We start from the raw sequence: 16083 nt of genomic DNA, 5'->3' as shown, positions 1-16083 counted from the left end.
CGCCCCACCAGGAGTGATCCCTGAGTGCAGAGCCAGGCGCAAGCCCTGAGCCCCACCGGGTGTGGTCCGACCCCCACCCACCCACCCACCCACCCACCGCCACCACCACCAAAAAAAGTACCACCTGAGTTGTTTTTTAAAAAACAAAAACCAAAAACCTATTTAATAAAGTGCTGTTGGCACTGTGCTGCGCCTCATCAGGTCCTCCCGGGAACCCCCCCGAGACGCGACCCACAGACCCAACGGGCCTGAAACTGTGTGACCTGCCGGCCCCTCAGCCGTGGAGGCCCAAGCTTCTTCCTGACGCCCAAACTCAGCTGTCATGGGGCCTCGGTCTTGTCTCTAATGAAACGAGGCAGCAGCTACCCAGAGACTGCTTTTCTGGGGGGGGGGGGGGAGGCGGGGAGGATGGTGTCTGGAAACCCTTAGCCCAGCGCTGGGTACACACAAACACTAATAAAGCGCAGCCACAGCTTCCTGGGCAAGAGCGAAAACACGAGGACTCGGCACACAGGCCTGTGACGAAGGGGCCTCTGCGGGGAGGGCCGGGCCACACTTAGGGACCACTCCCGCTGCCAGGGATTTGAATCAGGGTGGGTCGTGTGTCAGGAAGTGACTTAACCCCTGTCCTATCCTCCTGGCCTGGCCCTGGGTGTTCCGAGAGTCAATGGGTCTGACACTCACTACCACCCACCCCGGGCCCTGCACACTCTGCCCCTCCAGGCTTACACGCATCCACAGTACCCTGCCCCCTCCCCTCAGTGGCCTCCCGCTGAGCACAGCCTCAGAGGGCACAGACACACAGACAGCGGGAAGGCCTCCGAGCCACGGGGGGCCCGGGGGCTAAGGCTGTTGCTGGCCAGCCAGAAACAGGGGGCACTGGGCGGATGAGACACGCATGAGGCCACAGGTGGCCGGCACTGGATGCCACTGCTCCCTAGAACAGCCTCTGCTGCAGCGGGCAAGAATGAGTGGCATCCCGGCCACAGGGACAGGCCTTGCAGAGCCAGCCAGTAGATGGCTGTCCACCTGTCCCAACCTCGGCACCCTTCAGAGGTGACAGCACCAGGCCCGTGCCCAACGGGGGAAACAACTGAGTCAGGAAGCGAAGCACGGAGGGAAGCTGGGCATCCGTGCGGAGGGGAGCAAGGGACACGCAAGATGGGAGGGACCAAGACAAGGACAAAAAATATAACGATCTGCCCCAGAATGGCCTGCCGGGGAGCTGCTGGCTGTCCACACCTGCCCTGCCTTTCCTCGCCTCCCTGGACTCTAGGACACACACCCTGGATCCAAGAAAAGTCGGTCTTTCTACACGCCTCCCGTTCCCCAGCACACGGTAACCGCTGGCAAGAAAGGTGTCTTCTGGAGCCCAAGGTCGAGATCAGTCGGATTGCAGGGTTTCAGCAAGGACTGGGCGGAGGAATGACATCTATTCCCACAGAAATCTACCCCAGGAATGAAACCTACCCCACAGGAATGAAATCTACTTCCACAGAAACCTATCCCTAGGGAAAATAATCTACCCCTACAGAAATCTACCCCCAAGAATGAAACCTACCCCATAGAAGTGAAATCGACTCCTCCCATAGAAATCTACCTCCAGGAACAAAATCTACCCAGACAGGAGCAAAACCTACTGCCGTAGCAATCACCCCTGGTAGGAAATGAAATCTACTGCCTAGGAATTCAATCGACTCCCGTAGAAATCTGTGCTCCGAGGAATGAAATCTACTCTCATTGGAAACTACCCCCAGCAAGGACGGGATCTACTGCCACCCGAAATCTATTCCCTTAGGAATCTTTGCCCACAGGAATGAAATCTACTGCCTTAGGAATGCAAGGAACTGATCGGCCAATTCCTTAGGGAACAAGGCCATTTTCCCAACAGCAACATTCCCTGCCTCCGTCATCAGTACGCACACGTACACACATTCACCTGCCACTGTCAACAACACGGATGCTACTGGGCCCAGCAAGTGCTCCAAGCGGAAGCTACCAGCTAGACCTGCACTCAGAATCTGCCTCCAGCCACACCAGCGGGGACTCCAGGGCCAACACACAAGGTCAGTGTCATCTCCTGTAGATTCCTGCTATCTTGTATAATAAATATGGAGGTTACAGGAGAAAAAGTCGACTGGCAGATTAAAAAAAAAAAAACACTACACCCTAAAAATGGTTTCAAGCCCACTTGTATCAGGTTAAAAGTTCTACTCTGCCCCTAACAGAGACTAGCTTCGAACATACATGATAGAATTGTACAACACTGAGAATAAATACACACTAAACACGGGACACCCACGGCTGCCACCATGCTCGGAACACGAGACAGGCAAGCACTAAATGAAGCGAAAGTAGGAGAGCCGGCCTCCAGGGGCAAAGCATGAAGGTTTCTTTCCCACATTGAGCACGGGCAGGGGAGGCACCCAGCCCGGCCCCTCTACTCTCGGCAGGAGTCTGGAGGGAACAGCCACGCCAACTCCGACCCACGCACAGGCAAAGGGGCGCGGCCGGATTTCCAGTACACCGTCACTTCTGTGCATGGGGCCAGGGGCTGACATGAGGACCGCAGGGTGGCTGTCTTGTCTGCCGGCACCAGGAAGACACAAAACAGTGGGAAACAAAAAAGCAGGCGCGAAGGGGAGAAGCGGAATTCACAACAAGGGCAGGGTATGGTTTCGGTCACATTTTATTTCTCACCAGGGTGAGCGGGGGGTGAAAAACTGGAGCTGAAGCATCATGCCAGTCACTGAGAGATGCGGGGATATAGCCCAGCCTCCCCGGGGGTTTGCTACCTGCAAAATGCTCCCAGCAGCGGAGCGAGACGCAAGGGGTGGGCGACCCACAGCTGCCATGGGAAATGTTCCCTCACTCAGCAGTCAGCGTGGGGGGAGAGGAGGGGGGCGCTGCTGGCAGTGCCCAGCACACACCCACTTCCGGGCACCCCGGGAACCCCCGATGCTCAAGGTAGCCCCCTTCAGAGCACCTCTAGGCTGGCAGACCACCAAGCAACTCCCGACAAACAAGGGTCCCTGCTGCCCGAGCGGGAGAACTAGGAGCCTCCTGCAGTCGAAAGGCGCCTTTGGACAGTCACTGAAACCCTCTCCAAAGGCCCCTGCCTCACGGGGCCCCACGGAGGTCACCAGGCCTCTGTGCAGCACCCAGGCACCCCTGCTCATCTCTCTCTGGTTCTCCTCTCTGCTTTTTGGTATGAGTGTAACAGCGAAATAGATACAAAATTCAACTGTTCCACTACTAAAGGGGAAAAGAAACTAATTCATGACTCACCACCTCACTGTTTAGTCTGTTGATGGAAAGACAAACATTTCGAAAAGACCTGGAAAGCGCCTTCTGGGTGCCCAGGCCCCTGGCCACCTCCAGGGACACAATCCTGTACAGCCAGAATCCCAGAGCATGGGAACATGAAGCTCTCAGAACCAGGGCCTGGAGGACCAAAAGCCAAAAGTCCAGGTGAGGACACTCAGCCCCGGAAACAGAAACACAGAACTGCGCTAAAAACAGAAGTGAAGGTGCAGAAGGAGGAAGCCATGGCCAGGACACGTGGCAGTCATGCCGTGCACGCGCGCTCACGCGTGTTTGTGTGTGTGTGTGTGTGTGTTTGGGGGGGTGGGGGGGATGCTGTGGAGCGGACGCAGCAGTGCTTGGGGACGACTGTTGCTGAGCTGGCGGGGAAGTGGGAAGGTGGAGGAACAAAGCCAGAAGGACTAGCACCAGGCTCAGGTGCAGGGGCAAAAGGCGCGACAGCCTCATTTGGCAGCAAGAACCGTGGCACGGAGTGACATACATCTGGGCACTGAGCTCTTCCCTCTCCTTTGCTCGTTGCCCTGACAAAAAACTTGCTCTTCCCAAAGTTAACCTCACTCCTACAATTAGGAAGCGGGGAGAAAATCACAGTTTACAAAAAAAAGGGAAGGGAAAATAAAAAGGTCCCTCAGGAAACTGAACGGGTCACCGCCTATAAAAGTGCACTGGATCCTCACGGCAGTCAACCTCGGCGCGATCTGGGTTGCCAGCGCTTCCGCAGGCCTCTGCGTGCCCTTCCGTGAAGAAGCCATGGTACAACTGAGATCGCGGGATTAAGTGATTTTTTTTTTTAAACACACAGAGATACACAGTTGCCTTGAGAGTAAGATATATACAACACAGCAGCTACAGGGTGTTGGTGCAGGCCGGGGGCAGGATGAGGCAGCCCTCTGCTCCCCGAAAGGGCTCGGCAGTGACACGTCTCCAGCCCGACACGCACAGCATTGCCCCTGAAAACATGCGGTGAGCCCGCCCCGCTGACGGGGCCCCACCGAGAGGACCCTGCAGGCCCAGGGCCCGGCTACAGAAGTCGTGCAGGGAAGACTCTGCTTCACACCACGAGGGCCGATTATCCGCGGCTTCTGAAAAAATAAAAAATGAACACTCGAACCTTCTCCCACTCCATCTGGGACCAAGAGCTCTGGCCCCACGGGGCTTCCGGCCCCCGAGCTTGCCTTTCTCGTAGCTCCCAGGCAGGGAAGAGAGAAGAATGGACGGGGGAGTGCTGTGGGAGCACAAGCGTCCCAGCTCTGAGCCTTCCTGTTGGGGGCCGCAACCAGGATGGGGGGTGGGAGGGAGCGGTCCCCTGCCAGGTCAGACACAGAGGAGCAGTACACTGTGGGGACCCTCGCCAGCTGGGCAACACTGTCCTGGAGGTGTTTTCAAAAAACCGAAACGGTCTATACCTCTATGACGTCTTTCCGACTCAGAGCTGCAGCTGACTCACAATCTAAATCGTCAGCACATAGAGTATATACAAACGGTTTCACCCACGAATCAGAAGTATTCTTAAAAAAAAAAAAAAGACAGACAAAGACAGTGAGTTGAAGCCTCATCCTGGTCAAAGTGGACAGCGGGGGCTGGCCACGGAGCCCGGCCCTCGCCCAGTCCTGCGCCTTCTCTGCGGGCCCCGCTGGCCCCTACTCGTCACCCTCTGTGATGGGCGTCAGCAGCCCCCTGTCGACCAGATGAGACTTGAGCGTGTTGAAGATGTGGAGCTGCTGGTCCGGCCGCAAGGTCAGGAACTGCTGGATCAGCTTGCTGGGGTTAGGGCCCCTGGAAGAGAAGGCCAGGTGGCAGCATCAGCCAGGGTCCCGCGGCCCCCAGGGCCTGGGTCCTCTCCCCAAAGGCGGGCTACAGGGCCCTGAAACAGCCGCCACAGAGAACTGCGGTCACATTTGGGAAGCTTTTCATTGAAAGTGAGATACAGGGGCCGCAGCGACAACACAGTGGGTAGGCGCTTGCCTTGCACATGGCCAACCCAAGTTCTGATCCCCAGCATCCCCACGTGGGCCCCTGAGTAGTGCCAGGAGCAATTCCTGCATGCAGAGCCAGGAATTGCTCCTAAGCGTCGACGGGTATGCCACCCCTGCCCCCCCAGAAAAGGAGAGAGACAGGAATTTCACTGCGCCCGGAGACTGGGCGGTTTGGGCCCGAATGAACAGTCTGGTACCTGATGAAGCTGGCGATGTAGACATTGACGAAGGTGGCCATGAGATACTGGCAGTCAAAGCGATCCATGATGCCTCCGTGGCCAGGGATGGTGTTGGCAAAGTCCTGCGGGTGGCAGGGAGGGGGCTGGTGAGCCCGGGCTGGACCACACAGACACACAGACACACCCAATCTCTCTCTCTCTCTCTCTCTCTCTCTCTCTCTCTCTCTCTCTCTCTCTCTCTCTCTCTCTCTCTCTCTCACACACACACACACACACACACCCCAAGGCCCAGGAGAGTCAATCTACTGAGTGACCGAGGGAACGGGAGAAGCAAACACCGACACAAACGCCGAGGTTCTCATCAGACATGCCCTACCAAATCACAAATGTTTCTTCTGAAGATGGATAGTATACCCCTGAACTAAAATTCCAACCAGAGTCACCTTAGAAACAATGCCTTCTTACGCGACCCCTGAGAGGGAACACAAAGCGGAGCTGAGAGCTTGATAGTGATCCCTCAGCGCAGGCAAAAGACAGCTGGCCAGCAGACTGGCTGGGAGACAACCAAAGGAACAGAAAAAAACAGAAAACTTTACTTTGATTTTAAAAGCGCGTTTGAATCCACTTGCGAAGAACCCGCCAAAGGGGCCGATGAGCGAGGCGAAGGTGGAGAGGGCGATGCTGTGGATCTGGAAGGGGTACATCCGCACTGTTTTCTGAGGAGAGAGGAGGGCAGAGATAAGCAGGGGCCAGGTGCAGCACAGTGGGGAGGGCGCTTGCCTTGCCTGGGTTCGATCCCCAGCACCCCACAGAGTCCCCTGAGCACCTCCAGGAATGATTCCTGAGTGCAGAGCCAGGAGTAACCTTTGAGCATTACCAGGAATACCACCCCCACCAAAAAAAAAAAAAAAAGATAAAAAGAAGTTCATGACTCTTTATGAAACTTTATTCTCTCCACGTCCCCCCTTAAAAAAAAACACTAGTGCCAGAGAAACAGCTCAAGACGTGAAGCACTTCTGCAAGCAGAGGGCCTGGGTTCAATCCCTGCTCCATGGGTCCCCCAAGAATCACCAGGAGAAATTACCTTTTAGGTAAGGACCACACCTCCAAAGTTAGGAGAAGCATTTTAAGGACTTCCCATCTCAGTATGCAGTAACAGAAGTATATTCTCAAATATCGAGATCTAATGAAAAATCATCTTACTATTTCATCATAGACACCGTGAAGAGGAACAGGCTTATCTTTACCGTAAGTGCGAGGATACAATGATTCCAAACGCCATCACTGCCTCCTTGCCAAACTGAGCCGCCAATGGGCTTAACAGGCTTTTCGCCCATTAGAGACAAATGTCAGCAAACTGAAAAAGGCAGGGCTGGAAAGAGAACTCGGGCGTGAAGTGAGGCACATGTCCTGCACACGGCCACGCCCAGTTTGATCTCTGGCACACAAATGGTCCCCGGAACACGGCCAGGAGTGATCCCTTAGCATGGGCCAGACGTAGCCCTGAGTCAATGGTAACAAGGAACAGTCGGAAACAGGCCCCTGGAGGGGGGCTGGGGGTAGGACAGCAAGGGGCAGCGACTAGGTGAAGGGACGCGTTCAACCAGGAGGAGGTGCTGAGAGGGGCAAGTTGTGGCATAAGAAACCGTGTCAGCAACAGCACTGTAACCACGGCAAAGAACTTTTTTTTTTTTTAAAAGAGCAACGCCTCTAGAAGACTGGTGGGTGGGAAGCAAATGGGGGTGAGGGGTGTTGGTGGAGGGGACACTGGTGAGGGGGTCGGTGTTGAAACAGTGCCTGACACCCAACCATGACACACTGGAACTTCACAGTGACTAAATTTAAAAAAGAAGAAGTAGGCCTGAGCATTACAGGGTGTGACTCAATTACCCCCCAAAATGAAACTAAGTCAGAAAGGCCAGCAGGGCTGGGGAGACAGATGGCTCAATGGGCTGGCACACGGCTTGGCAAGACAAAGGTACTGCCAGGAGCCAACACCACGACAGAGTAGAAGGAGGCCCCGGCCAAGTCCTCCCTCCATCCGTGCCCCACAAAGAAAAGGGCGGGACAGCTGGGGGCAATAGTAGCACAGTGGGTGGGGCATTTTCTGTGCATGCTGTCAACTCGGGTGCGATCCCCAATACCCCACCTGGTCCCCCAAGCAACACAAGGAGCAATCCCTGAGTGCAGAGCCAGGAGTAAGTCCTGAACACTAAGGGTGTGGCTCCCCCCCCCCAAAAAAAAAATCAATGAAAATAAGAAGGCAAATAATGTCACTGCATTATTATGCAGAGTGACCTCTTAGGCCCCTGAGAGGACCACAAGGGTCACCAGGAGTCTAGAGCACACCTGGAAATCTACATGATTTCCAGAGAGAGAAAAGGGTTTCTTCTGGCCTCGCCCTGAAATGGTGCGAACGCTCCACCCGGGGCACCCAGTGCCAAGGAGGAAAGAAGCGAGTGAATTTTTGTGCGGCTGATGTCTGAGAGGACAGGGAGAAAGGGGGGCCCTCTCGGGAGTCGCCTCACGCGAGCAGCACGTACCCAGCCAATGGCCGACTGGATGACTCCAGGAATGTTGTATTCGTGCAGGCGGAACAGGTCCGAGGGCTCACAGTCCACAGTGAAGCTGTTGGTGTCGTTGTTGTACTCCACGGGACACACGAAGCATCGGTAACCCGACATCACATAGGACAGCTGAGGGGGAGAGAGGTCAAGGGCAGCCGTTCCAGCCCGCCTTCTAAAAGGCAGAGCCGTGTGTGTGTGTGTGTGTGTGTGTGTGTGTGTGTGTGTGTCTGGCATGGCCCCCATGGGCCTAGCACCCAGCTAGCTAAGTAGCTTAGCGGGGCATGAGGAGGGACATGGGGTGTGTGTGTGTGTGTGTGTGTGTGTGTGTGTGTGTGTGTGTGTGTGTGTGTGTGTTACTTGAGCTAGGGGAACAAGAACAGGATTGATTCATGGCCGCCCTGGGTCTCATATACACCTGCCCGCTCAGATCCTGAATAAGCCCAGATGACCAGATGAGCAGGGGCCACAGCGATAATACAGTGGGCAGGGCACTTGCCGTGCATGCACATGACTGGGATTTGATTCCCTGGCATCCCATACGGTCCTCTTAGCCCCAGCAGGAGTGGCCCCTGATCCCAGAGCCTTCAGGCTTCCTGACACCCTAAAATTGCCACTGTGACTCTGGACAGACCCCAACAACCTGGGACCAAGTCTCCCAAGAAATTAAATGTCCAGAAGTTATCTGGGAATCACACCCACAAACCACCTCCGACTCAGCTGTACATTTTATCAGCCTTGCTTTAGAAACCCATAAATAAATCTCGAAAGAGATCAAAATCAGGCCACTTAAGTACATTAATGGCCACGATTCAGATACCCACAAATGAATTTCGGAGGAGAGCAGCACGCCGCAGAGATGCCTCCCAACCCCAATTATTTTAAAAATTTTAGAATTCCAGGAGTGCGTGGCTGCTTTCGCAGCCGCAAAACATCTCATACTATTCATAACAAGCAATAAAAAATAAATGATTTAGCATCTGCCTATGAGCAGGCTTGGGCGGTGGTGGGAAGGTGTAATGGTAGGTGGGATTGGTGTTGAAATGTTTAAGGTGAACAATTATTGTAAACAACTTTATAGAAACAAAATTTAGAAATTAAAAGTAATGTGGAGTTTATGCCTGCTTCAATCAGCTTAATTGGTGGCTGAAAAAACAGCAGTACTCCTACATTTAAAAAATTTTTTAAAAAAAGTAGGTGTGTGAGGTCATGGTGCAAAGGCTCCCCCATACATCTCCCCCCGGGGGGCAGCCACGACGTACCAGAAGACCAAACAGCACGGTAGCAAAGAAGCCCCCAATGAAGCCTTCCCAGGTCTTCTTCGGGGACAGCTGTAGACAAAGAAAACAGTCTTAACACCCATCTTGTTAGACATACAATACAGTGTCCACATAACACTACCTGGGAACAACGAAGGCTTGATTCTAATGATAGGGACGTGGCCCAGTGAAACAGCGCATGTCTCATGTGAGAGGCCCTAGGTTTGACCCAATATCACACACATACACACATGTGTGCACACATGCACACACAAACACACACACACACATGCACACAATTCTATTTTTTTAAGTCACTTTGCTAACGACCTCATCTTCTAACACCCTCTGCAATCTGATTTAGTTCCTGTCCCCTGCCACTCTCCAACCCCCCCCCCCAAATTTTCTTCTTTTTCCTATTGGCTATCCAAGCAATTTAAATACCAAACAATGTATGAAATAAATGACAAAACTCAAGTCCAGGAATGGAGAGATAGTACAGTGGGTAGGGCACTTGCCTTGCATGTGTCCGACCTGGAATCGATCTCCAGCACCCCATATGGTTCCCCAAGCCTGCCACAGCTGATCCCTGAGCACAAAGCCAGGAGTCAGCCCTGAGCACTGCTGGGTATGGCCCAAAAGCAAAAAGACTCCAGGCCATATTAAAGTCCCCAAAGTAATCCTGTACCATCTCTGTAAGTACTTTTTACATTAGATCCTACCGATAGCTGTCAATATTTTCCATGTTTCTTTACAAAGTAACAGCTGACGATAAATGTCTGCAGGCTGACACACCAGCTAGATGTCACCTGAGTTCCCCGCACTGACCTCCTGAGTCCTGCCCTCCCCTCCCAGTGAAAGTGAAGTGAAAGGATGACACCCTTTACCTTGATGAGGGGGGTCCGGCCAAAGAAGAAGCCAAACATATAGGCCATGATGTCATTACAGATCACACAAGAAATGGGGACAATGAACCTGGGAAAGAGATTCAACAAAGAATTAACTTTACCAAAGAGTTACCTCAACGAGTCACAAAACAATGTCAGTCACACACCCCAGCACCAAAACAACTCAAAAAGTACTTGTCAACTTTGTGAGTTTATAAGGTACATTAAAAAATGAGCTTTAGGGACCGGAGTGAGAGTACAGTGGGTAGAGCATTTGTATTGCACGCGGCCGACCCAGGTTCGAACCCCCAGCATTTCCCCTGTTCCCCATAGCTCTGCCAGGAGTAATTCCCAGGCACAGAGCCACAAGTAAGCCCCAAGTACCATCTCCCCATCCATATTTTATTTTTCAAATAAAATATCAAACAAGTCACTCCTAGGACATGGCACATAGCAGGCATTCAAATGTTTCCTGGGTACCAACTTTATCAACACAGGTGGCAATCTATAAAATGTCCTTTTGGGGGGCTGGAGAGAGAGCAAAGCAGGCAAGGTGCTTGCCTTGCACACAGCCAACCCAGGTTTGATCTGTGGTACCATAGTTGGTCCCCTGAGCCCTGCCAGGAGTGATCCCTTAGCACAGAGCCCTGAGAATCACCAGGGGTAGCCCCCAAAAAACAAAATAAATAAATGCCATTTGTTATTCTGAATTATACAGCTAAAGGTGCACACGAAAATATAGTTAAAACAGCAAGAGAAACAAGTTTTCCTATCGCTCTCCCCTGCTTCATTCCCGAGACACCCACCGCTAATTCATCTCTGCTTTTCCTTTTTCTAGCAGTCACCTCCACGGCTCTCCACAGTACTCCGATGTGTGCCTCATAAGCGCCTTTCGGCTCTCCCTTTTTGAATGATTTACGCAGACTGTGAGCTCAAAGAGGCCACCTGACCCAGGAACCGGTGGGCCCTGTGTCCTCACCCCGCGAGCTGATTTGCAGCAGAGTCTGGGTCCGACCAAGGGCCCTTCAACTGTCCCTGATGTACAGCGGAATGTGCTGTGTCCATCCTCCCACCCCCCCGCCCTCCGCCGTCACCGAGATGATCATTTTCTCAGTCAGTCTGCTTTCTACCAGGGCCGACAGGTTGCCTACTGAAGCCACTGAATTGCTGAAGTAAACCTTATTAAAGGACAGTCTATCACTCTTTTGACACACTGGCAGGGTCATTTGCTGAGAGTTATTTAGAACCAACCGCTTTATCTGTAATCATAAAAGAGGTCAGTTTATCTCTCTTTTTTTCATTCCCAAGGCTTATCTGCTTTACCATAAAGGATTAGATAAAATTTAATTAGCCTGGGTTGATATACAATTTTCAAAGTTCTTTTTGATTACTGAGCTATTCAAGTTCCCTTCCCCATCTGTGACTCTCACGGTTTACATTTCGGCCAGGGAATCGTGGTATTTTCCTCTGGTATTTCCAATTCGTTGCCACACCGCCTCACTGTCCTCTGAGTCTTTAAGGACTAAACCTTTCCATCTGGAACAGCGGTTCTCTAAGTGTGCCTCTTAACCAACAGCCTTAGCACAGCCTCAGAATGTACCAGAAACTCATATTCTACACCCAAGATCTTCTGCAGCACAAATCCAAGTACAGAATCCAGAAACCAGGGTCATGTCCAGACCTGCAAGGGATTCTAACACACTCAAAGTGAAGAGCCGGCTTCCGGTGGGAAAGCCAGGCCTTAGCTCCCAGGACACCCGAGAGTGACAAACAGCCACCGCGTCCAAGGGGGACAATCTCCAGACCGACATCACTCACCAAATCATTCCTTCGAACAGGTTGTGGATAACGAGATGTGACTGGGTTACAACGATCAGTAACGTGACGTGAGTCCAGCCAAACTGCAAGAGAAGGAAAAGAATCCTATCCCTGAGCCCCTGTGGATGGGGCTTCGGACAAGAGTCAACACCAAACAGGAAACAGCTGAGAAGGCGCAGGGCGGGCGAGCACTGCCTCTGGCCCACACCTTGCTGACAGTGGGTGGCACAGAGCTGGCAGCTGGCGACTACTGAGTCTTCCAGTGGCTGCACTCTTTGGAAGGAAGGAAGGGCAAGGGTCGTCCTGGGCCCTAAAGCCTGGGTCCTCTCAGCCTCTCGGGGAGCAGTTACTGAGTCCCAGAGTTCTCCTGGAGGGCACGCGTCCAGCCGACAGAGAGAGGGGGCAGGCAGGAAAGCCTGAAGCTTCATCTTTTTTTTTTTTAATAAATTCATTTTTTTTGTCACCGTGAAATCATAAGTTACTCATGATTGGGCTTCAGGCTTTCGGTGTTAGGAACAAGGATTCCTTCACCAGTGCTCACTTCCTTCCACCAATGCGTCTTCCCCTCGGTCCCCGACCCCCAATCCCTTTGCCTCCCACATACTAGACTGCTTTTACGAGAACCATTTTTATTTTACACACACACACACACACACACACTCTCTTCTGCACTGTGCTTTACAGTACTGTTGTTGAGAGGGTTTTATACGCAACACTTTACACCTTTCAGCACCACCTCCTCCTCCCACCATAAACGTTGAATTTCCCTCCACCATACACGCTACTTAGGGTACACATTACTTAAGAGGAACCGGGTTGAGATGGATGCGGGTCTGCCAGATGGGTCCTTGTCTTCTGTAGCTGAGTCTAAACGCGTAGCTCACAGAACAGACTGCAAACCTGAGTTTTCTCCGGGAAGGGCTGAGGGGAAAGGTCTGCTGGGTCTCTGCAAACTTGACCAAAGCCCTGAATTGTGACACACACGCATGTCCCTTACCATGTAGAACTGCAGTCGGTAATGCTTCTTGACGAGACTCAGCACAAACATGCAGAATCCTAGCGGGAGGAGAGTGGAGGAGAAAGGGCACACTGAATTGCGTCCTGAATTCATCTCTGTCCTAGTCACTTCCTCTAGCTGGGGTCAGCGGTCACCTGACTGGCTTCCTGGCAGCAGCTAACCCTGCACCATGACAAGGCCCAAGGGAAAGAAACTTGCTGCTCAAAATGTTCCAAAGATGGGGGGAAGTGGAGAACGACACTCGTTAGGACAATCGAAGGAAGGTCACACTTAACTATTCTGTACACCACAATCAACCTCCACGATTCACCAGGGAAAAACGTTCCAGTGCTAGAGCAGGGGTCAGCAGTCAGACCAGCTGCCGGCCCGCGGCCACACCTGTGTGCTTCCACACTGCCCGGGGCTGCTCTCACTGCAGAAACCGACTGCTGAGCTCCACAGACCAGGGGCCCCAGGCTGAGCAGGTAATGGGGGACCCCGTCCTGAGAGCGGGTCAGGTGAAGGAGAGTGTCTGACACGGGGTCCAGGCCACTCCTGTATCTCTCTCACACCGACCCCTAGAGTGACTCCCTCCCTGCAAAAACATCTGCAGACTCCTGAGCCCAGCGCCCCCCGCCCTCACCCCCCAGTTTACACCAAGTAGCGGAAGAACTTTTCCAAACAGATGAGCTAGGCCCGCTCAATGCAGCCATGCCCAGAGAAGGGCAGGCAGGCTGCTATTCCAGACCTCTGCCCCTCCCTCCCAGACCCCCTCAGTGGCTGCAGGCCCAGGTGCGATTCAAAGTCAAGTATCGGGTCGAGACTAGGACCAGCTGAAAATCAGGCCTGAGAAATGTCTCGTGGGCCTCACACCGACTTTGAAGGCAAGTCTGAGGAAATTCCAGCCCCACCAGAGCTGTGAGCCGTGTTTCTCCCTTTCTGGCCCTCTGTGGCCCCTTCCACCTTGCTTCCTTCCTGTGACCACCCCTTCCTCCACGCTCTCATTGCCCCCCACCCCCCGAGTCTTGCGCTGTGGTGCCCTTCGACTACCCGGGGCACTGCAGGGGTTGACAACCATCGGTTCACATAAACATGGTACTGCACTAACCAAGCCTTAGCGTGTCTGACGTGTCCGCTGAGACACAGAGAGATTTGGTCCCGGGCACTCTGGAGTGACTGCAGCTCTCGGGAAGCCAGCTCAGTGCCCTGCCCCCGATGTGGCCAATACCCCACCTGATGGGCTCCGGGGGGAGTGACAGGGGTGGGGGTCCCCACTCGGTTTCCCTGAGTGGTTTTTTCCTCTGTCACACCACAGGATCTCTACCAACAGGGGAATCAGAACGGGACCCAGGCATGCTCCTCTCCGATGGGCACCGCCCTGTCACCAGGACCCCCGCCGATGCCCGCTCCTCCCCGCGGGGAGCCGTACCTGTCAGGTAGAGGGTGAAGGAAATGAAGCGGTGGTATTTGCTGAGAATCCGCAGAGGCTCCTCCCTCTGGACCAGAGTGAAGAAGTAATCGGTCACGGTCTCCCCGTAGAAGAAGTAATTCACACACAGCAGGAAGTACCTGTGGGGGGGAGAACGGCGCTCACACGGGGCACACGGGCCCTGCCTCACCAGGCTGGAGAGAAACCGCAGGCAGAGGGGCCGTCCCCACAGTGGGGCGGCCAACGCTAACCCCCACACTACCTCTCTGGCCCACATTGCTGTTTTTTTGTTTGGGTTTGTTTTCTCTCTTGGGGCTTTTTTGGGCGTTTCCTGTTTATTTTCGGTTTGGGGGTCCCACCCAGCGTACTCAGGACTTGCTCCTGGCTCTGTCATCAGGGATCTGTCTGGCTCCCCTTTTTTTCATTTTTGCTCAAAGACGGCCAAGTCTTCTCCCATAAACCGATTTCTCTAGGAACCAGTGCCGTTAGTCTCACTGTTCCTCATCCTAGTCCCCAGGGCACCCCTCAAGGAACTAGAACTCCAAAAGCACAGTTTGAAATTCACTGACGCTAAGCTATCTATCCGAAGAATACGAAACGAACTTCTAAAGGCAGTCACGCCAGCAGTGACAATTCTCCGATAACTACTATCGGGAATGGGGACACTAGAACATAATAATGCTGATGCTGATGCTGATCGAGCCCTGAAGAGAGAACACAGTGGGTAGAGCATTCACCGTGAACACGGCTGACCCAGCTCTGATCCCCAGTACCAGAGAATCCCCCAACACTACCAGGAATGATCCCTGAACCCAGAGCCAAGAGTAAGACCTGAGCATCACCGGGGATGGCACAAAAACAAAACAAAACAAACAAACAAAAAATGCTGATCCAGGGCCAGGGAGATGACTCCACAGGTTGAGCACATGTCTTGCAGGTAGAGGCCTGGTCCAACCCCCAGCACCTGGTGGGGTCCCCGGAACGCTGCCAAGAGCAGTCCGAGAGCAGCAGAGAGAAACCAGAGCCTGAGTTCCACTGCGTGTGCCCTCCCCCAACCCACCTGAGGAAAGAGGAAATGGAGAATAAACATACCGGTGTAGGGCCAGCGCACAGGAGGCCCAGGTGCAGGGCACTGCCTGGCCGGGTGGACGGGAGGGCAAGAGACTCACCAGCTGAGGGTCCGGAACCAGGGCAGGTCATAGGAGTGGTAGACATTGTAGCCGATGGTGATGATCTCGTGGAAGCACTTGATCTGCACACACATCACCTGCAGCGGGCACAGGCGAGAACCGTCTCAGCCCCATCCCCAGGGTCATTGGAAACAGAAGCCCACAGGCCCGTGGCCTTCTCGGTCCCCGCCGACCTCACCCAGCAGCACGGCTGTTTGGGGACACAGGCAATCCAGCTCACTATCCACACAACCCCTGAGGCTTCAACTATTATTTTGAGTCCAGAATCCCCCAGGACTCATCCAATCCCTTCTCCTTTTAACACTGACTAGAAACCCTCTGACAGATCCCGCTGAGAGAAGGCCTGGACCCAGGAAAATACAACAAAGCCGTGAGTCACACTGTCACAGCTGGGGTCAGTGGGAGACGGCAATAAATCACATGAAGCTGGCCTCCGCAGCTGCCTGCTAAAAGGCGAGAG

General features: G+C 53.5%; 1 protein-coding gene across 1 annotated transcript in view; it reads right to left on the bottom strand.

The window, feature by feature from the left end:
- Positions 1-4808: 4808 nt before the first annotated feature.
- CDS2 (CDP-diacylglycerol synthase 2) overlaps positions 4809-16083 on the bottom strand; it is a 47923-nt gene continuing 36648 nt past the window's right edge. The window contains exons 4-13 of the mRNA XM_056122143.1: positions 15603-15700; positions 14434-14573; positions 13005-13063; positions 12008-12090; positions 10190-10277; positions 9306-9374; positions 8023-8175; positions 6076-6195; positions 5498-5601; positions 4809-5100 (exon numbers count right to left, since the gene is read on the bottom strand). Of these exons, the coding sequence (XP_055978118.1) occupies positions 4965-5100; positions 5498-5601; positions 6076-6195; positions 8023-8175; positions 9306-9374; positions 10190-10277; positions 12008-12090; positions 13005-13063; positions 14434-14573; positions 15603-15700 (1050 nt within the window). The 3' untranslated portion in view covers positions 4809-4964. The remainder of the gene's footprint in view (positions 5101-5497; positions 5602-6075; positions 6196-8022; positions 8176-9305; positions 9375-10189; positions 10278-12007; positions 12091-13004; positions 13064-14433; positions 14574-15602; positions 15701-16083) is intronic.

The sequence above is a fragment of the Sorex fumeus genome, unplaced genomic scaffold (genome assembly GCF_029834395.1).
Source record: "Sorex fumeus unplaced genomic scaffold, SorFum_2.1 ptg000044l, whole genome shotgun sequence".
NCBI lineage: Eukaryota > Metazoa > Chordata > Mammalia > Eulipotyphla > Soricidae > Sorex > Sorex fumeus.
This window is presented reverse-complemented; position numbering and strand designations above follow the sequence as displayed.